The 23,337-nt window shown below is 42.9% G+C and overlaps 1 protein-coding gene across 2 annotated transcripts in view; it reads left to right on the top strand.

Moving 5' to 3' along the window:
* Positions 1-23,337, top strand: part of LOC139749453 (probable ATP-dependent RNA helicase DHX35) — a 206,168-nt gene that overhangs the window by 128,775 nt on the left and 54,056 nt on the right. For both annotated transcript variants that reach the window (XM_071663332.1, XM_071663334.1), the window contains exon 12: positions 8,796-8,979. In XM_071663332.1, coding sequence (XP_071519433.1) covers positions 8,796-8,979 — 184 coding nt within the window. The remainder of the gene's footprint in view (positions 1-8,795; positions 8,980-23,337) is intronic.

Genomic DNA, 23,337 nt, shown 5'->3' on the forward strand with positions numbered 1-23,337 from the left:
CACCACAAACCACCACCAAAACCACCACCACCAAAATCACTACCATCAAAACCACCACTACCATAACCACCACCAAAACCACCACCACCGCCAAATCAACCACCATATCGAAAACCACCACCACCAACAAACCCAAAACCACCACCAACAAAACCACCACCACTAATACCACCCCCAAAACCATCACCACCACCGCCAACAAAAGCAAAACCACCACCACCACCAAAATCACCACCACCAAAACCACCATCACCAAAACCACCACCACCTCCAAAACCACCACCACCACCACCACCAAAACCACCACTGCCAAAACCACCACCACCAAAACCACCACTACCAAAACCACCACTACCAAAACCACCCACCACCACCACCAAAAACCACCACCACCACCACCAAAACCACCAATTCCACCAAAATCACCACCACCAAAACCAACATCACCAAAACCACTACCACCACCACCAAAACCACCAATACCAACACCACCATCACCAAAACCACCACCACCAAAACAACTACCACCAAAATCACCACCACCACCAAAACCTCCACCACGAAAACCACCACCACCACCACTACCAAACCCACCACCAAAACCTCCACCCAAACCTCCACTACCAAAACCATCACCACCAAAACCACCACCACCACCAAAACTACCACCACTACCAAAACTACCACCCTCACCAAAACCTACACCATCAAAACCACCACCAAAATCACCATCACCACCAAAACTACCACTACCACGAAAACCACCACCACCAAAAGCACCAAAACTACCACCACCACCAAAACCACCACCACCGCCAAATCAACCACCATATCGAAAACCACCACCACCATCAAACCCAAAACCACCACCAAAACCAAAACCACTACCAGCACCACCTCCAAAACCACCACCAACACCAAAGCCACCACCTCCAAAACTACCATCTCGAAAACCACCAAAACCGCTACCACCAAAACCATCACCAAAACCAACACCACCAAAACCACCACCTTTAGTAAAACCAAAACCACCACCATTAAAACCACCACCACCAAAACCACTACCACCAAAACCACCACCACCATCACCACAACCACCATCACCACCACCAAAACCAAAACCACCACCACCACCACCATCAAAACCACCACCACCAAGACCAAAACCACCAAAACCCCCATCACCACCACCAAAATCACCACCACCACCAAAACCACCATCACCACCAAAACCACCATCACCAAAACCACCATCACCAAAACCACCACCAACACCACCATCACCAAAACCACCACCGACACGTGTCCACCACTACCAAAACCACCACCACCACCAAAACTACCACCCTCATCAAAACCACCACCCAAAATCACCACCACCGCCAAAATCACCACCAACACCAAAACTACCACTACCACGAAAACCACCACCACCACCTCCAGAACCACCAAAACTACCACCACCACCAACACCACAAAAACCACCACCAAAACCACCACCACCAAAACCACCAACACCACCACCACCATCACCAAAACCACAACCACCAAAACCACCAAAACCACCACCACCAAAACCACTACCACCATGACCAAAAGCACCACCACCATCAAAACCACCACCACCACTACCAAAATCACCATCACCACCAAAACCACCACCACCACCTCCAACACCACCGCCACCACCACCAAAACCATCGCCGCCACCACCACCAAAACCACCACCACCACCATCACCACCACCAAAACCACCACCACCACCACCAAAACCACCACCACCACCAAAACCACCACCACCACCAAAACCACCACCACCACCAAAACCACCACCACCACCAAAACCACCACCACCACCAAAACCACAACCACCACCAGAACCACCACCACCACCAAAACCACCACCACCACCACCTCCAAAACCAAAATCACCTCCAAAACCACCACCACCACCACCAAAACCACCACCACTACCATCACCAAAACAACCACCACCACCACCCACCACCACCACCAAAAATGGTAAAATGTTATGTACATTTATGTGTGTATGTGGGCGTTTATGCATATTCATGTGTATAGAAGCAGTGAAAAGTTTTTACCAAGGATGTAATGCATGTGTATGAGTAGGAAGAGAGGAAAATGATTGGTTCCCAGTGAATGTCAATTTGCAGCAGGTGTGCATGATGTCTCCATGGTTGTTCGATTTGTTCATGGATGAAGTGGTTAGGGAGGGGAATACAAGAGTTTTGGAGATAAGGGCAAGTATGCAGTCTGTTGTGGATGAGAGGGCTTGGGGAGGGAGTCAGTTGTTGTTCAGTGAAGATACAGCGCTGGTGGCTGATTTGGATGAGAGACTGCAGAAGTTGGTGACTGGTAAAGAGTGTGAAAGAAGGAAGTTGAGAGTAAACGTGAATAAGAGCAAGGTTATTAGGTTAAGGAGAGTTGAGGGAGAAGTTAATTGGAAGTAAGTTTGAATGGAGAAAAATTAGAGGAAGTGAAGTGTTTTAGATGTCTGGGAGTGGACTTAGCAGCAGATGGAATCATGGAAGCAGAAGTGAGTCACAGGATGGGAAAGGGGGTGAAGGTTGTGGGAGCATTGAAGAATGTGTGTAAAGCAAGAATGTTATCTCGGAGGGCAAAAATGGGTATGTTTGAAGGAATGGTGATTCCACCAATGTATATGGTTGTAAGGCATGGGCTATAGATAGGGTTGTGTGGAGGAGGGTGGATGTGTTGGAAATGAAATGTTTAAGGACAAATGTGGTGTGAGGTGGTTTGATCGAGTAAGTAATGTAAGGGTAAGAGAGATGTGTGGTAATGAAAAGTGTGTGGTTGAGGGAGCAGAAGAGGGTGTGTTGAAATGGTTAGGACACATGGAGAGAGTGAGTGAGGAAAGATTGACTAAGAGGATATATGTGTCAAAGGTGGAGGGAAAGAGAAGAAGCAGGAGACCAAATTAGAGGTGGAAGGATGGAGTGAAAAAGATTTTGAGTGATCGGAGCCTGAACATGCAGGAGGGTGAAAGGCGTGCAAGGAACAGAGTTAATTGGAACCATGTGGTATACTGGGGTCAACATGCTGTCACTGGATTGAACCAGGGCATGTGAAGCGTTTGGGTAAACCATGGAAAGTTTTGTGGGGCCGGATGTGGAAAGGAAGCTGTGGTTTTGGTGCATTTCACATGACAGGTAGAGAATGAGTGTGAATGAATGTGGCCTTTGTTGTCTTTTCCCAGCGCTACCTCATGGGGTATATGTTTTTTTTTTTTTTTTTCTTCTTCTTTTTTGCTTTGTCGCTGTCTCCCGCGTTTGCGAGGTAGCGCAAGGAAACAGACGAAAGATATGGCCCAACCCACCCCCATACACATGTATATACATACGTCCACACACGCAAATATACATACCTACACAGCTTTCCATGGTTTACCCCAGACGCTTCACATGCCCTGATTCAATCCACTGACAGCACGTCAACCCCGGTATACCACATCGATCCAATTCACTCTATTCCTTGCCCTTCTTTCACCCTCCTGCACCGATCACACAAAATCTTTTTCACTCCATCTTTCCACCTCCAATTTGGTCTCCCACTTCTCCTCGTTCCCTCCACCTCCGACACATATCCTCTTGGTCAATCTTTCCTCACTCATTCTCTCCATGTGCCCAAACCATTTCAAAACACCCTCTTCTGCTCTCTCAACCACGCTCTTTTTATTTCCACACATCTCTCTTACCCTTACGTTACTTACTCGATCAAACCACCTCACACCACACATTGTCCTCAAACATCTCATTTCCAGCACATCCATCTTCCTGCGCACAACTCTATCCATAGCCCACGCCTCGCAACCATACAACATTGCTGGAACCACTATTCCTTCAAACATACCCATTTTTGCTTCCTGAGATAATGTTCTCGACTTCCACACTTCCACACACACACACACACACACACACACACACATATATATATATATATATATATATATATATATATATATATATATATATATATATATATATATTTTTTTTTTTTTTTTCTCTTTTATACTTTGTCGCTGTCTCCCGCGTTTGCGAGGTAGCGCAAGGAAACAGACGAAAGAAATGGCCCAACCCCCCCCATACACATGTATATACATACGTCCACACACACAAATATACATACCTACACAGCTTTCCATGGTTTACCCCAGACGCTTCACATGCCTTGATTCAATCCATTGACAGCACGTCAACCCCGGTATACCACATCGCTCTAACTCACTCTATTCCTTGCCCTCCTCTCACCCTCCTGCGTGTTCAGGCCCCGATCACACAAAATCTTTTTCACTCCATCTTTCCACCTCCAATTTGGTCTCCCTCTTCTCCTCGTTCCCTCCACCTCCGACACATATATCCTCTTGGTCAATCTTTCCTCACTCATTCTCTCCATGTGCCCAAACCACTTCGAAACACCCTCTTCTGCTCTCTCAACCACGCTCTTTTTATTTCCACACATCTCTCTTACCCTTACGTTACTCACTCGATCAAACCACCTCACACCACACATTGTCCTCAAACATCTCATTTCCAGCACATGTATGTGCATATGTATGTATGTGTGCTTGTATGGGCATTATGTATATACATGTGTATGTGGGTGGGTTGGGCCATTCCTGGTCTGTTTCCTTGTGCTACGTCACTGACATGGGAGACAGTGATTTAGCATTAAGAAAATGTATAATGATTAAAATATATATATATTATGTATGTACATATTCATGCTTGCTTGCTGTCATCCATTCCTAAAGCCACCCTGTCCCACAGGAAACTGCACATAATGCATGAAAGAAAAGAGGAAAAATGATAACATATTCATATTTTTCTCCTCCACCCCACCACGTTCGATTACTGTCCCTGCATCAGTGAGTTAGTACTAGGAAACAGATGGAGATAGGCCACATCAGCTCTCTTCCATATATGCATGATTCACCAAAACCAGAGCTCCCTGTCCACATCCAGGCCCCAAAGATCTTTTCATGCCCTGATTCCATCCATTGCCAGCACATTGACCCAGTATACGACATCATTCCAATTTACGCTATTCCATACACATCTTTCATCCACCTGCATGTTCATGCTCTGATTGCTCAAAATCTTTTTCACTCCATCCTTATATCTGCAATTTGGTCTTCTGGTTCTCTTTGTTCCCTGCACTTCTGACACATATATCCTCTTTGTCAATCTTTCCTCACTCATTTTCTCCATATACCAAAACCATTTCAACACACCCTATTCTGCTGACTCAACCATACTCTTTATAGTGCCACACACCTCCCTTATCCTTTCATTACTTACTTTATCAAACCACCTTACACCATATATTGTCCATAAACATTTTGTTTTGAACTTATAACTTTCTCTTTTCACACAATCTTCCAAACTTGGTCACCAGTGCTGTATCATCAGGAACAGTAACTGACTCACTTCCCAGGCTGTATCACCCCCACAGACTGCATAAAAGCCCCTCTCTCTAAGACTTGCATTCACCTTTCACACCACTCCATCCATAAACAAATTAAACAACCATGTTATTCTTGCCGCAGACCAACCTATACTTGGAACCATTCACTCTCCTCTCTTCCTACTTGTACACATGCCTTACACTTGATAAAAACTCATTACTTCTAGCACCATATATTTTTGAGAACTTATAGAAAGTGTCTCTATCAACCTTATCATATGCCTTGTCCAGATCCATAAATGCCACAAACAGATGCATTTGTTTTTCTAAGTATTTCTCTCATTCCTTTATGTAAACACCTGATATACACATCCTCTACCACAACTGAAACACCCTGCTCCTCCACAGTCTGATGCTCTGTGCGTGCATCCCTTCTCCCTCTCAATCAGTACCCTCCTATACAGCTTACAAGACTAACTTGTACCTCTGTAGTTTGAACACTTGCCTTTATCCCCCTTGCCTTTATACAATGGCTCTATACATGCATTCCACTAATCCTCAGGCACCTCACCATGATCCTTACAAACATTGAATATTGTCATCAATCAATCAACAACACAGTCACCCCATTTCTTTGGCCCCTTCACTGATGTTCCCATTTGTTATCTTGTCTTTTGCACATTATTTACCTCATTCTAAAACATTTTATTCTACCTAAAGTTTAATGATACTCTTTCACCACAGCTTTCGTTTGCTATCTTTTTTCAACCTCTGCACTTTCCTTCCTCTTGATCTCCTGCTGCTTTCTCTTATACATTTCCCAATCATTTGCACTCCGTCCCTGTAAGTACCACCCAAAGCCTTCTCTTTTCTCTTTCATGAATAACTTGCTTGTTCATCCCTCCACTTGTTACCCTTTCTCATCTGCCTACCTCCTACCTTTCATTTGTCATATGCATCTCTTGCACATCATCACTGCTTGTGTAAATGCCTCCCTTGCTTCATTTAGCCTCACCTTTTGCCATTCTATGCTCAGTCTCTGTTGGTATCTCTTCACACAAGTCTCCTTTTCAAGCTCACATATTCTCACCCCTCTTTTCTCCCCAACATTGTTTCCTCTTTTTCAAGAATATCTACAAATATTCGCCTTCACAATATAGGGATCAGACATCCCACTGGCTACCCCTTTCAACACATTTACATTCAAAAATCTCTCTTTTACATGCCTATTTTTAACATGATCTAATAATGCCCACTGACCGTCTTTCCTACTCAAATATATATACTTATGTATAGCCCTCTTTTTAAACCAGGTATTCCCAATCACCAGTCTTTTTTCAATGCAGAACTCCACAAGTCTTCATCATTTCCATTCATAGCACTGAATACCCCATGCCCAATTATCCTCTTAACTGGCACATTACTTACCTTCACATTTTAATCACCCATCATTAATACCTGGCCTTGTATATCACAACTGTTGACACACTCGCTCAGCTGCTCCCAAAGCGCTTGCCTCTCATGATCTTTCTTCTCGTGGCCAGATGCATAAGCACTAACAATCACCTATCTCTCACCATCCACTTTCAGTTTTACCCACATCAATCTAGAATTTATTTCGGTACATTCTATCACATTCCAATTACTCCTGGTTCAGGAGTAGTGAGTGTTACTCCTTCATTATCTCTTGTCCTTTCATCATCCCCTGAATTTGCTCCAAAGACACCTGCAAACCATTCTTCCCCTTTACCCTTAAGCCTTGTTTCATTCAGAGCCAGAGCATCCAAGTTTCTTTCCTCAAACATCTTGGTTACTTCCATACACAGTCAGACTCCCCAGTCTGAGCCTTTGAGGAGGATGAGCACTCCCCACCTGGCTCCCTCTTCTGTTTCCTTGTTCAGAAATTGCATTGCAAGAGGGGGAAGGTTTCCTGCCTCCCTGTTACTGCCCCCCTTTAGTTGTCTACAACACTTGGGGAATACATAGGTAGAATTTTTTCTCCTTTACCTCGGGGATACCTTTCTAACCTGTCTGAATCCCCACCTTACACATTCCACTTGCATCACTTGCACATGCCAGCATTGCACCCAAATACCTTCCATTCCTCACTCACTTCCCTAGCTTTGTTTACCCTCACATTTTCCATTCTACACCTATTTCTCTTTGTATTTCTGTACACAGGTCTCTTTTCCTCTTTTCCAAACTCACTTACATTCACCACTCTCTTCTCACCCATTTTGTTTTTTAGAGTGCTCTACGAGTCTTCACCCTTGCCTCCACAAGATCCTTTCACCAGTCCCTCTCATCACATTCACATCCAAAAGTTTCTCTGTTGGACGCATCAATTATTATGTAATCCAATAATGTCAATTGACCCCCTTTCCTTCTCATATGTGTATATATGTATAGTTGTGTATGTCCCTGTCCCTGGTAAGATGCATTGATGGCAGATTTGAATGAGAAACTGTTGAAGCTGATGTTTGCATTTAGGAGAATGTATGAAAGGAGAAGATTGAGAGTAAAGTGAATAAAAGTAAAGGTATCTGGTTTAGTAGTGAAAGGAGACAGGTAACCTGGAGTGTGAGTTTAAAATATAGGACTTGGAGGAAGTGGAGTTTCTTTTTTAGATGCCCAGGAGGGTAATAGCAATGTATGGAACCATGGGAGCTGAAGTCAGCCATAGGGTTGATGAGGGGGCAAATGTCTTGGGCACATTGAGGAAAGTGTAGAAAGAGAGGTCTATCTTTTTGGGCAAAGATAGGTATGTTTGATTGTCCTGTATAGTAGTCCTGTTGGTGCTAAGTGGATGCAAGGCATGTGCCTTGGACAAAATATGTTTAGAATAGGGTGAATGTGTTGTAAATATAATATGAAGAGGGTATCCTGAAATGGACATACAGAGAGGATGAGTGAGGTAAGAATGACCGAGAGTGTATGCATGTCGGAAATGAAGGTAAGAAGGGAAACAGGGAAAAGAAGGATAAGGTGGAAAGATGGAGTGAAAGATACCTTGAAGGCTTTCTAAACAAAGACATGCTTTATACTGTCCAGGTTTAGAAATCCTGGAAAAGTGCTTTCGTTTTGTGCTTGCAGATGTCTGTGAATATTGGTAACAGTATTGAAGATATAGTTTATCATTTTTATAGATTTGCTTTAATGTACTCACCATTCATGTCAACAGCATCAACATAAACCTCATCAGCATAAACCACATGAGCAACATCAAATCCTTTGCTATGTATGTTAAATAATAAACATCAGTATTGTAGTGACATTGAACAAAAACATTTAATACTCTGTGCATACAGTATCCAATTCTTTTTTATCATTATTGTAATGGATTCTTTCAGGTTAATGAAGGAGACTTGATCACACTGTTGAATGTGTTTACATCTTACATAAAACATGGGGAAACCAAGAAGTGGTGCATGGACAAATTCCTCAACCACCGTGCTTTGCGAAGGGCGGCTGAGATCAAGGGAAGAATGGAAAGGCTTTTAGTTACTTTCAATATCCCTGTAACATCTAGTGAAGGTAAAGCCATTTATATCTTCTTAAGCTGAACTGTAATGGATTCTTTGTCATTGTTTATATTCTTTATGCCTGTTACTTTTTAGAGCAGTGGAACTAAGCCAGAACCTTGAAGTACTCTGCATACTCCTCCCTTTCTCTGTCAAATATTTTGTCTACCCATATACTTATAATAATGTCATTCCTTCATATTCTGAATGTTATTCCTTTGAGGGAGTTCCAGTTTGAACAGGCATCAGAGATATAGATAGATAGATTCTTTCAACATGCGTTTTCCACATGTATCCGATCTTTGTCTTTGCTCCATCATTTATCAACCATCTCACTACTTCCATGTAAATTTCACTTTCCAGACTTGATTGTTTGTCATTGCTCCATCATTTATCACCCATCTCACTACTTCCCTGTAAATTTACTTTCCATACTTGATTGTTTGTGTTAATTCCACATTGCATTGTTAACTCTTGCATGAGTGGGCATACTTAGCCTGATACCCCCTTTTATGAAATATAAAAAAAACATGAATTTTGAAGGTTTGTTGAATGTGTTTGATGATAGAGTGGCAGATATAGGGTGTTTTGGTCGAGGTGGTGTGTAAAGTGAGAGGGATAGGGAAAATGATTTGGTAAACAGAGAAGAGGTAGTAAAAGCTTTGCAGAAGATGAAAGCCAGCAAGGCAATAGGTTTGGATGGTATTGCAGTGGTATTTATTGATAAAGGGGGTGACTGTACTGTTGACTGGTTGGTAAGGTTATTTAATGTATGTATGATTCATGATGAGGTGCCTGAGGATTGGCGGAATGCTTGCATAGTGCCATTGTCCAAAGGCAAAGGGGATAAGAGTGAGTGCTCAAATTACAGAGGTATAAGTTTGTTGAGTATTCCTGGTAAATTATATGGGAGGGTATTGATTGAGAGGGTGAAGACATGTACAGAGCATCAGATTGGGGAAGAGCAGTGTGGTTTCAGAAGTGGTAGAGGATGTGTGGATCAGGAGTTTGCTTTGAAGAATGTATGTGAGAAATACTTAGAAAAGCAAATGGATTTGTATGTAGCATTAATGGATCTGGAGAAGGCATATGATAGAGTTGATAGAGATGCTCTGTGGAAGGTACTAAGAATATATGGTGAGGGAGGCAAGTTGTTAGAAGCAGTGAAAAGTTTTTATCGAGGATGTAAGGCATGTGTACGTGTAGGAAGAGAGGAAAGTGATTGGTTCTCAGTGAATGTAGGTTTGCGGCAGGGTTGTGCGATGTCTCCATGGTTGTTTGATTTGTTTATGGATTGGGTTGTTAGGGAGGTGAATGCAAGACTTTTGGAAAGAGGGGCAAGTATGCAGTCTGTTGGGGATGAGAGAGCTTGGGAAGTGAGTCAGTTGTTGTTCGCTGATGATACAGCGCTGGTGGCTGATTCATGTGAGAAACTGCAGAAGCTGGTGACTGAGTTTGGTAAAGTGTGTGAAAGAAGAAAGTTAAGAGTAAATGTGAATAAGAGCAAGGTTATTAGGTACAGTAGGGTTGAGGGTCAAGTCAATTGGGAGGTAAGTTTGAATGGAGGAAAACTGGAGGAAGTAAAGTGTTTTAGATATCTGGGAGTGGATCTGGCAGTGGATAGAACTATGGAAGCGGAAGTGAATCATAGGGTGGGGGAGGGGGCGAAAGTTTTTGGAACTTTGAAGAATGTTTGGAAGTTGAGAACATTATCTGAGAAAGCAAAAATTGGGTATGTTTGAAGGAATAGTGGTTCCAACAATGTTGTATGGTTGCGAGGGGTGGGCTATGGATAGAGTTGTGCGCAGGAGGGTGGATGTGCTGAAAATGAGATGTTTGAGGACAATATGTGGTGTGAGGTGGTATGATCGAGTAAGTAATGTAAGGGTAAGAGAGATGTGTGGAAAGAAATGAAGAGAGCGTGGTTGAGAGAGCAGAAGAGGGTGTTTTGAAATGGTTTGGGCACATGGAGAGAATGAGTGAGGAAAGATTGACCAAGAGAATATATGTGTCGGAGGTGGAGGGAACGAGGAGAAGTGGGAGACCAAATTGGAGGTGGAAAGATGGAGTGAAAAAGATTTTGAGTGATTGGGGCCTGAACATGCAGGAGGGTGAAAGGCGTGCAAGGAATAGAGTGAATTGGATCGATGTGGTATACCAGGGTCGACGTGCTGTCAATGGATTGAATCAGGGCATGTGAAGCATCTGGGGTAAACCATGAAAAGTTCTGTGGGGCCTGGATGTGGAAAGGGAGCTGTGGTTTCGGGCATTATTACATGACAGCTGGAGACTGAGTGTGAAGGAATGGGGCCTTTGTTGTCTTTTCCTAGCACTACCTCGCACGCATGAGGGGGGGATGGGATGTTATTCCATGTGTGGCGAGGTGGCGATGGGAATAAATAAAGGCAGACATGAATTATGTACATGTGTATATATGTATATGTCTGTGTGTGTATATATATGTGTACATTGAGATATATAGGTAGGTATGTATATTTGCGTGTGTGGACGTGTATGTATATACATGTGTATGGGGGTGGGTTGGGCCATTTCTTTTGTCTGTTTCTCTGCGCTACCTCACAAACACGGGAGACAGCAACAAAGCAAAATGAGTAAATAAATAAATTTTCGAGTGGGTGATTGTTTGTTCCTGTATACTTTGTAGCAAGGAGAGTGGGGAAGAGCGAGGACTGTTGTGAGAGGAGCTGAGCGAGGGCTTGGCAGTATTGCTGCAACTCCTCATAAATGGGTTATTTGAATGCCAGAGTCAGTGATGTAACAGTTTAAGGTCATGACTGGGGTTTATGAGATATTCGAGGTAAGTGAAAATTAATAGCGATTGGGAGTAAAAGGTAAAAGAAAAATGTATACACAAGTGGGTTAGTAGGTCTGCAGGCAAAATTGTTAATCTTAAAATCTTTTCAGTTAGCCAATGTGGAATTTAGTCTCTCTGTCTCTGTCTCTCTCTGTCTCTGTCTCTCTTTCTCTGTCTCTCTCTCTCTGTCTCTCTCTCTCTCTCTCTCTCTCTCTCTCTCTCTCTCTCTCTCTCTCTCTCTCTCTCTCTCTCTCTCTCTCTCTCTCTCTCTCTCTCTCTCTCTCTCTCTCTCTCTCTCTCTCTCTCTCTCTCTCTCTCTCTCTCTCTCTCTCTCTCTCTCTCTCTCTCTCTCTCTCTCTCTCGTGTGTGATGATAGGTGTATAGAACACAGTGTCTTCAAGTAGAGTGTGTAATAAACAGAAATGCTTTGAATTTGTTTGAAACACAGTAGACTTATAGCAAGTTATTGCTGGGTGAGAGCAGATACTGCTGCACTGGAACTGTTTGTGATATTCCATTCCAACAGTCACCAGACTTATAAGTGTTGTAGGTATCGAACCCCAAATCAAAATATTGTACAGAGAAAGGTTTCTCAGCATGTTAAAATGTAGATATACAGTAGATGATCAGAAGAGACTAGATAAACAAGGAAGCACCTAGGCATGTGTAGTTAGCTACTTGGCACTAAATTCAAATATTTGTTTTGAAAAAATTTAGTTTTGTTCCATATTGTTATTGCCAAAGATTTTTTTTTTTTTCTTAGAAAAGGAGTTAAATAAGCAAGGGATTATGATGTATTTGACAAGCTTATATGAAAGACATTGTTGGACGTGAATACTCTTTGAGGATAAGTATATGCCTAATCATTTTATGGGTGAGATGAGTGTGAAACTTGTAGGGGATTTAGGATGGAAGTAAATAGGCAGGAAGATGTTGAAACTGAGTGAGCTTAGAAGAGTATTGTGTGTGAAGATATTGTGAATGAGTGAAGAATGGTATAAGGTTACAGAAGTTGAAAAGAGGGGATGAGTGGAAGGTATTTAGGAAAGCCGTAATTACATGTGTGGATGAAGTGTGTGGTATGCATACGGTTGGATGTGGACATATGAGAAAAGTAAATATTGGGATGAAGAAATGAAGTTGCTAATAAAAGATAAAAGGGAGGTGTATGGATAGTGCAAGTGATCAGTAGGTGTACAAAAGGAACTGGAAGAAGGTTCTAGAGGAAAGTGCATAAGTTGAAAAAATGGTCCAATGAGAGAGAGGATAAGAGTATAAGAAAAAAATTCAGGGAGAACAGAGAAAAAGAGAATATTTTCAGAGAAGGTGAATAGTGTTTAGAGAACAAGTGGGAGCAGTTGGGAAGTGATAATAGGCAAAAAAGATGTGAAAAGAGTTGGTGAGAGTATTTTAAAGTTCTGAAAGTACTGTTGTTTGAGGTACGTGATGGATGAGAGGTGTTTGGGATTAGGTGATGTATGGAGCGAGAGGGTTGTGGGAAATGGTTTGCTGAAAAGGGAGGAGATGGTAACATCTTTGCATATGTTGAAATGTGGTAAAGCAACAGGTGTGGATGGGATTACAAGAGTAAATGTTCAATTTACAGAGGTTTAAGTCTGTTGAGTATACTTGTTAGGGTGTTTTGAGGAATAGTGATTAATTGGATGGTGGCTTGCACAGAGCAGCAGAGGTGGGGGAGAGGAGCAGTATTCCTTAAGGAATGGTAAACGGAATATGGACCAGGTATTTGTTTCAAAGAAACTTTTTGAGAACTACTTAGAGAAAGAAAGGGATTTGTGTCTGGATTTTTTGAACTTGGAAAAAGTGCATGACATGGTTGACACAGAAGCCTTTTGAAATGATATGAGTGTTTGATGGAGGGGAAAGCTACTACATGCAGTGGATTTTTGTTAGGGAGGATGGTAAGGGGTTCCACGCGAAGATGAATCTGTGCCAGTGGTGTGTGATGTTACCTTGGCTGGCTGTTTAATCTTTTTATGGACAGGATTGTGAGAGAGGTAGATGTGACAAGTGTTGGAGAGATTGATTGGAATACAGAGGCATAAGTTTGAAGGAATAGTGATTCTTACAATGTTATATGGTTGCAAGGTGTGAGCTGTGGATAGAGTTGTGCGGAAGAGGGTGGATGTGCTGTAAATGAGATGTTTGAGGACAATATGTGGTGTGAGGTGGTTTGATCAAGTAAGTAATAATAGGGTAAGAGAGATGTGTGGTAATAAAAAGAGTGTGGTTGAGAGAGCAGAAGAGGGTGTGTTGAAATGGTTTGGTCACATGGAGAGAATGAGTGAGGAAAGATTGACCAAGAGGATATATGTGTCAGAGGTGGAGGAATGAGAAGTGGGAGACCAAACTGGAGGTGGAAAGATGGAGTGAAAAAGATTTTGAGTGATCGGGTCCTGAACATGCAGGAGGGTGATAGGCGTGCAAGGAATAGAGTGAATTGGAACGATGTGGCATACTGGGGTTGACGTGCTGTCAATGGATTAAACCAGGGCATGTGAAGCATCTGGGGTAAACCATGGAAAGTTTCGTGGGGCCTGGATGTGGAAAGGGAGCTGTGGTTTCGGTGCATTATTACATGACAGCTAGAGACTGAATGTGAATGAAAGTGGCCTTTGTTGTCTTTGCCTAGCGCTACCTCGCGCATATTTGGGGGGAGGGGGTGGTTATTTTCATGTGTGGCGGGGTGGTGATGGGAATGAATAAAGGCAGACAGTACGAATTATGTATATGTGTATATATGTATATGTCTGTGTGTGTATATATATGTATACGTTGAGATGTATAGGTATGTATATTTGCATGTGTGGATGTGTATGTATATACACATGTATGTGGGTGGGTTGGGCCATTTTTTCGTCTGTATCCTTGTGCTACCTCGCTAATGCGGGAGACAGCAACAAAGCAAAATAAATAGATAAAATGAAATAAACTTTGTTGAGTATTCCTGGGAAATTATATAGGAAGGTATTGATTGAGAGGGAGAAGGCATGTGCAGAGCATCAGATTGGGGAGGAGCAGGGTGGTTTCAGAAGTGGTTGAGGATGTGTGGATCAGGTGTTTGCTTTGAAGAATGTTTGAGAATTACTTAGAAAAACAGATGGATTTGTATGTAGCATTTATGGCTCTGGAGAAGGCATATGATATGGTTGATAGAGATACTTTGTGGAAGGTCTTAAGGTCTTAAGAAGTAGTTAAAAGTTTTTACCAAGGATGAAGGACTTGTGTACGAGTAGAAAGAGAGGAGAGTGATTGGTTCCTAGTGAACGTCGGTTTGCGGCAGGGGTGTGTGATGTCCCCATGGTTGTATAATTTGTTTATGGATGGAGTGGTTAGGAAGGTAAATGCAAGAGTTTTGGAGAGAGGGTAAGTATGCAGTCTGTTGGGGATGAGAGTGCCTAGGGAGTGAGTGAGTTATTGTTCGCCATTGATACAGCTCTAGTGGCTGATTCAGGTGAGAAACTGCAGAAGTTGGTGACTGAGTTTGGAATAGTGTGTGAAAAGAGAAAGTTAAGAGTAAATGTGAATAAGAGCATGGTTATTAGGTTCAGTAGGGTTGAGGGATAGGGGAGAAAGAATCCTTACCATGTATTCCCTGTGGATTGTAGAAGGCGACTAAAAGGGGTGGGAGTGGGGGGCTGGAAATCTTCCCCACCCATCTTTAATTTTCCAAAAGAAGGAACAGAGAAGGGGGCCAAGTGAGGATAATTCTTCAAAGGCTCAGTCCTCTGTTCTTAATGCTACCTCGTTAACACAGGAAATAGCAAATATGTATGAAAAAAAAGTTTGAATGGAGAAAAATTGGAGGAAGTGAAGAGTTTTAGATATCAGAGAGTGGATTTAGCAGCGAATGGAACCGTGGAAGTGAGTCGCAGGGTGGGGAAGGGGGCAAAGGTTTAGGAAGTTATAAAGAATGTGTGGAAGGAGAGAACGTTATCTTGTAGAGCAAAAATGGGTATGTTTGAAGGAATAGTAGTTCCAACAATGTTATATGGTTGCAAGGCATGGGCTATAGATAAGGTTATATGGAGGAGGATGGACATGTTGGAGATGAAATGTTTGAGGACAATGTATGGTGTGAGATGGTTTGATCGAGTAAGTAATGAAAGGGTTGGAGAGGTGTGTGGTAATAAAAAGTGTGTAGTTGAGAGAGCAGAAGTGAGTGTGTTGAAATGGACATATGGAGAGAATGAAGGAGATAAGGTTGACAAAGAGGAATATGTGTCAGAGGTGGAGGGAACAAGGAGAAGCTGGAAACCAAATTGGAGGTGGAAGGATGGAGGGGAAAAATTTTTGAAAGGAATAGAGTGATTTGGAATGATTTTGTATACTGGGGTCAACATGCTGTTAATGGACTGAACCAGGGCGTGAGAAACACATGGGGTAAACCATGGAAAGTTTTGTGGGGCCTGGATGTGGATAGGGAGCTGTGGTTTCAGTGCATTACACATGATAGCTAGAGACTGAGTGTGAATGACTGTGGCCTTTTTTGTCTGTTTTCTTGGTGCTACCTCACTGAAGCAAGGGATAGCGATACTGTTTCCTGTTGAACGGGGTAGCAACAGGAATTGATGAAGGCAAGCAAGTATGAATATTATATATTTATTTATCATACTTTGACGCTTTCTCCCGCATTAGTGAGGTAGTGCAATGAAACAGACGAAATAATGGCCCAACCCACCCACATACACATGTATATACATCTGTGCCCTTACATGCACATATACATACCTACACATTTCAACGTATACATACATATACATATATACACACGTACATATTCATACATGCTGCCTTCATCCATTCCTACCACCACCCCACCACACATGAAAAACAGCAGCCCTCTCCCCTGCATGCACGCGAGGTAGCGCCAGGAAACAATAACAAAGGCCACATTTGTTCACACTCAATCTCTAGCTGTCTTGTGTAATGCACCGAAAACACAGCTTCCTTTCCACATCCAGGCCCCACAAAACTTTCCATGGTTTACCCCAGATGCTTCACATGCCTTGGTTCAATCCATTGACATCACATCGACCCCAGTATATCACATCGTTCCAATTCACTCTATTCCTTGCACACCTTTCACCCTCCTATATGTTCAATCCCTGATCGCTCAAGATCTTTTTCACTATCTTTCCACCTCCAATTTGGTCTTCCACTTCTCGTTCCCTCTACCTCTGCAACATATATCCTCTTTGTCAATCTTTCCTCACTCATTTTCTGCTTGTGACCAAACCATTTCCTTACACCCTCTTCTACTCTCAACCACACTCTTTTATTACCACACATCTCTCTTACCCTTTCATTACTTACTATATCAAACCACCTCACACCACATATTGTCCTCAAACATCTCATTTCCAACACATCCACCCTCCTCTACACAAGCCTATCTATCGCCCATGCCTCACAACCATATAACATTGTTAGAACTCCGAAATGTTCCCGCCTTCCACACATTCTTCAACACTCCCTTCCCTCCCCCACCCTGTGACTCACTTCCGCTTCCATGGTTCCATTCGCTACCAAATCCACTTCCAGATATCTAAAACACTTCACTTCCTCCAGTTTTTCTCCATTCAAACCTACCTCTCAATTTGCTTGTCCCTCAACCCTACTGAACCTAATTATAACCTTGCTCTTATTCACATTTACTCTTAGCTTTCTTCTCTCACATACTTTACCAAACTCAGACACCAACTTTTGCAGTTTCTCACCTGAATCGGCCACCAGCGCTGTATCTAAGCAAACAACAACTGTCTCGCTTCCCAAGCCCTTTCATCTACAACAGACTGCATACTTGCCTCTCTCTCCAAAACTCTTGCTTGCATTCATCATACTAACAACCTAATCCATAAACAAATTAAACAACCATGGAGACATCACACACCCCTGCCGCAAACTGACATTCACTGGGAACCACTCGCATTCCTCTCTTCCTACTCATACACATGCCTTACATCCTTGATAAAAACTCTTCACTACTTCTAACAACTTGCCTCCCACACCATATATTCTTAATACCTTCCACAGAGCATCTCTATCAACTCTATCTTATGCCTTCTCCAGATCCATAAATGCTACATACAAATCCATTTGCTTTTCTAAGTATTTCTCACATACATTCTTCAAAGCAAACACCTGATCCACACATCCTCTACCACTTCTGAAACCACACTGCTCTTCCCCAATCTGATGCTCTGTACATGCCTTCACCCTCAGTCAATACCCTCCCATATAATTTACCAGGAATACTCAACAAACTTATACCTCTGTAATTTGAGCACTCACTTTTATCCCCTTTGCCTTTGTACAGTGGCACTATGCAAGCATTCCGCCAATCCTCAGGCACCTCACCATGTGTCATACATACATTAGATAACCTTACCAACCAGTCAACAATACAGTCACCCCCTTTTTTTTAATAAATACCACTGCAATACCATCCAAACCCACTGCCTTGCCGGCTTTTATCTTCTGCAAAGCTTTTGCTACCTCTTCTCTGTTTACCAAATCATTTTCCCTAGCTCTCTCTCTTTGCACACCACCTCCACCAAAACATACTATATCTGCCACTTATCAAACACATTCAACAAACCTTCAAAATACTCTCTCCATCTCGTTCTCACATCACCACTACTTGTTATCACCTCCCCATTAACACCCTTCACTGAAGTTCCCATTTGTTTCCTTGTCTTACACACTTTATTTACCTCCTTTCAAAACATCTTTTTTTTTTATTTTATTTTTATTTTGCTTTGTCGCTGTCTCCCGCGTTTGCGAGGTAGCGCAAGGAAACAGACGAAAGAAATGGCCCAACCCACCCCCATACACAGTGTATATACATACACGTCCACACACGCAAATATACATACCTATACATCTCAATGTACACATATATATACACACACAAACACATACATATATACCCATGCACACAATTCACACTGTCTGCCTTTATTCATTCCCATCACCACCTCGCTACACATGGAATACCATCCCCCTCCCCCCTCATGTGTGCGAGGTAGCACTAGGAAAAGACAACAAAGGCCCCATTCATTCACACTCAGTCTCTAGCTGTCATGCAATAATGCCTGAAACCACAGCTCCCTTTCCACATCCAGGCCCCACTTAACTTTCCATGGTTTACCCCAGACGCTTCACATGCTCTGATTCACTCCACTGACAGCACGTCAACCCCGGTATACCACATCGATCCAATTCACTCTATTCCTTGCACACCTTTCACCCTCCTGCATGTTCAGGCCCCAATCATACAAAATCTTTTTCACTCCATCTTTCCACCTCCAATTTGGTCTCCCACTTCTCCTCGTTCCCTCCACCTCCGACACATATATCCTCTTGGTCAATCTTTCCTCACTCATTCTCTCCATGTGCCCAAACCATTTCAAGACACCCTCTTCTGCTCTCTCAACCATGCTCTTTTTATTTCCACACATCTCTCTTACCCTTACATTACTTACTCGATCAAACCACCTCACACCACACATTGTCCTCAAACATCTCATTTCCAGCACATCCACCCTCCTGCGCACAACTCTATCCATAGCCCACGCCTCGCAACCATACAACATTGTTGGAACCACTATTCCTTCAAACATACCCATTTTAGCTTTCCAAGATAATGATCTCGACTTCCACACATTCTTCAAGGCTCCCAGGATTTTCACCCCCTCCCCCACCCTATGATTCACTTCCGCTTCTGTGGTTCCATCCGATGCCAGATCCACTCCCAGATATCTAAAACACTTTACTTCCTCCAGTTTTTCTCCATTCAAACTTACCTCCCAATTGACTTGACCCTCAACCCTACTGTACCTAATAACCTTGCTCTTATTCACATTTACTCTTAACTTTTTTCTTTCACACACTTTACCAAACTCAGTCACCAGCTTCTGCAGTCTCTCACATGAATCAGCCACCAGCACTGTATCATCAGCGAACAACAACTGACTCACTTCCCAAGCTCTCTCATCCACAACAGACTTCATACTTGCCCCTCTTTCCAAAACTCTTGCATTCACCTCCCTAACAACCCCATCCATAAACAAATTAAACAACCATGGAGACATCACACACCCCTGCCGCAAACCTACATTCACTGAGAACCAATCACTTTCCTCTCTTCCTACACGTACACATGCCTTACATCCTCGAGAAAAACTTTTCACTGCTTCTAACAACTTGCCTCCCACACCATATATTCTTAATACCTTCCACAGAGCATCTCTATCAACTCTATCATATGCCTTCTCCAGATCCATAAATGCTACATACAAATCCATTTGCTTTTCTAAGTATTTCTCACATACATTCTTCAAAGCAAACACCTGATCCACACATCCTCTACCACTTCTGAAACCACACTGCTCTTCCCCAATCTGATGCTCTGTACATGCCTTCACCCTCTCAATCAATACCCTCCCATATAATTTACCAGGAATACTCAACAAACTTATACCTCTGTAATTTGAGCACTCACTCTTATCCCCTCTGCCTTTGTACAATGGCACTATGCACTCATTCCACCAATCCTCAGGCACCTCACCATGAGTCATACGTACATTGAATAACCTTACCAACCAGTCAACAATACAGTCACCCCCTTTTTTTAATAAATTCCACTGCAATACCGTCAAAACCTGCTGCCTTGCCGGCTTTCATCTTCCGCAAAGCTTTTACTACCTCTTCTCTGTTTACCAAATCATTTTCCCTAACCCTCTCACTTTGCACACCACCTCAGCCAAAACACCCTACATCTGCCACTCTATCATCAAACACATTCAACAAACCTTCAAAATACTCACTCCGTCTCCTTCTCATATCACCACTACTTGTTATCACCTCCCCATTTGCGCCCTTCACTGAAGTTCCCATTTGCTCCCTTGTCTTACGCACTTTATTTACCTCCTTCCAGAACATATTTTTTTTTTTATTTATTATTTATTATACTTTGTCGCTGTCTCCCGCGTTTGCGAGGTAGCGCAAGGAAACAGATGAAAGAAATGGCCCAACCCCCACCCCATACACATGTATATACATACGTCCACACACGCAAATATACATACCTACACAGCTTTCCATGGTTTACCGCAGACGCTTCACATGCCTTGATTCAATCCACTGACAGCACGTCAACCCCGGTATACCACATCGCTCCAATTCACTCTATTCCTTGCCCTCCTTTCACCTCCTGCATGTTCAGGCCCCGATCACACAAAATCTTTTTCACTCCATCTTTCCACCTCCAATTTGGTCTCCCTCTTCTCCTCGTTCCCTCCACCTCCGACACATATATCCTCTTGGTCAATCTTTCCTCACTCATTCTCTCCATGTGCCCAAACCACTTCAAAACACCCTCTTCTGCTCTCTCAACCACGCTCTTTTTATTTCCACACATCTCTCTTACCCTTACGTTGCTCACTCGATCAACCCACCTCACCCCACACATTGTCCTCAAACATCTCATTTCCAGCACATCCATCCTCCTGCGCACAACTCTATCCATGGCCCACGCCTCGCAACCATACAACATTGTTGGAACCACTATTCCTTCAAACATACCCATTTTTGCTTTCCGAGATAATGTTCTCGACTTCCACACATTCTTCAAGGCCCCCAGAATTTTCGCCCCCTCCCCCACCCTATGATCCACTTCCGCTTCCATGGTTCCATCCGCTGCCAGATCCACTCCCAGATATCTAAAACACTTCGCTTCCTCCAGTTTTTCTCCATTCAAACTCACCTCCCAATTGACTTGACCCTCAACCCTACTGTACCTAATAACCTTGCTCTTATTCACATTTACTCTTAACTTTCTTCTTCCACACACTTTACCAAACTCAGTCACCAGCTTCTGCAGTTTCTCACATGAATCAGCCACCAGCGCTGTATCATCAGCGAACAACAACTGACTCACTTCCCAAGCTCTCTCATCCCCAACAGACTTCATACTTGCCCCTCTTTCCAAAACTCTTGCATTTACCTCCCTAACAACCCCATCCATAAACAAATTAAACAACCATGGAGGCATCACACACCCCTGCCACAAACCTACATTCACTGAGAACCAATCGCTTTCCTCTCTTCCTACACGTACACATGCCTTACATCCTCGATAAAAACTTTTCACTGCTTCTAACAACTTGCCTCCCACACCATATATTCTTAATACCTTCCACAGAGCATCTCTATCAACTCTATCATATGCCTTCTCCAGATCCATAAATGCTACATACAAATCCATTTGCTTTTCTAAGTATTTCTCACATACATTCTTGAAAGCAAACACCTGATCCACGCATCCTCTACCACTTCTGAAACCACACTGCTCTTCCCCAATCTGATGCTCTGTACATGCCTTCACCCTCTCAATCAATACCCTCCCATATAATTTACCAGGAATACTCAACAAACTTATACCTCTGTAATTTGAGCACTCACTCTTATCCCCTTTGCCTTTGTACAATGGCACTATGCACGCATTCCGCCAATCCTCAGGCACCTCACCATGAGTCATACATACATTAAATAACCTTACCAACCAGTCAACAATACAGTCACCCCCTTTTTTAATAAATTCCACTGCAATACCATCCAAACCTGCTGCCTTGCCGGCTTTCATCTTCCGCAAAGCTTTCATTACCTCTTCTCTGTTTACCAAATCATTTTCCCTAACCCTCTCACTTTGCACACCACCTCGACCAAAACACCCTATATCTGCCACTCGAATATCATCAAACACATTCAACAAACCTTCAAAATACTCACTCCATCTCCTTCTCACATCACCACTACTTGTTATCACCTCCCCATTTGCGCCCTTCACTGAAGTTCCCATTTGCTCCCTTGTCTTACGCACTTTATTTACCTCCTTCCAGAACATCTTTTTATTCTCCCTAAAATTTAATGATACTCTCTCACCCCAACTCTCATTTGCCCTTTTTTTCACCTCTTGCACCTTTCTCTTGACCTCCTGTCTCTCTTTTATACATCTCCCACTCAATTGCATTTTTTCCCAGCAAAAATAGTCCAAATGCCTCTCTCTTCTCTTTCACTAATACTCTTACTTCTTCATCCCACCACTCACTACCCTTTCTAATCAACCCACCTCCCACTCTTCTCATGCCACAAGCATCTTTTGTGCAATCCATCACTGATTCCATAAATACATCCCATTCCTCCCCCACTCCCCTTACTTCCATTGTTCTCACCTTTTTCCATTCTGTACTCAGTCTCTCCTGGTACTTCCTCACACAGGTCTCCTTCCCAAGCTCACTTACTCTCACCACCCTCTTCACCCCAACATTCACTCTTCTTTTCTGAAAACCCATACAAATCTTCACCTTAGCCTCCACAAGATAATGATCAGACATCCCTCCAGTTGCACCTCTCAGCACATTAACATCCAAAAGTCTCTCTTTCGCACGCCTGTCAATTAACACGTAATCCAATAATGCTCTCTGGCCATCTCTCCTACTTACATACGTATACTTATGTATATCTCGATTT

Source organism: Panulirus ornatus, chromosome 7 (genome assembly GCF_036320965.1).
Source record: "Panulirus ornatus isolate Po-2019 chromosome 7, ASM3632096v1, whole genome shotgun sequence".
NCBI lineage: Eukaryota > Metazoa > Arthropoda > Malacostraca > Decapoda > Palinuridae > Panulirus > Panulirus ornatus.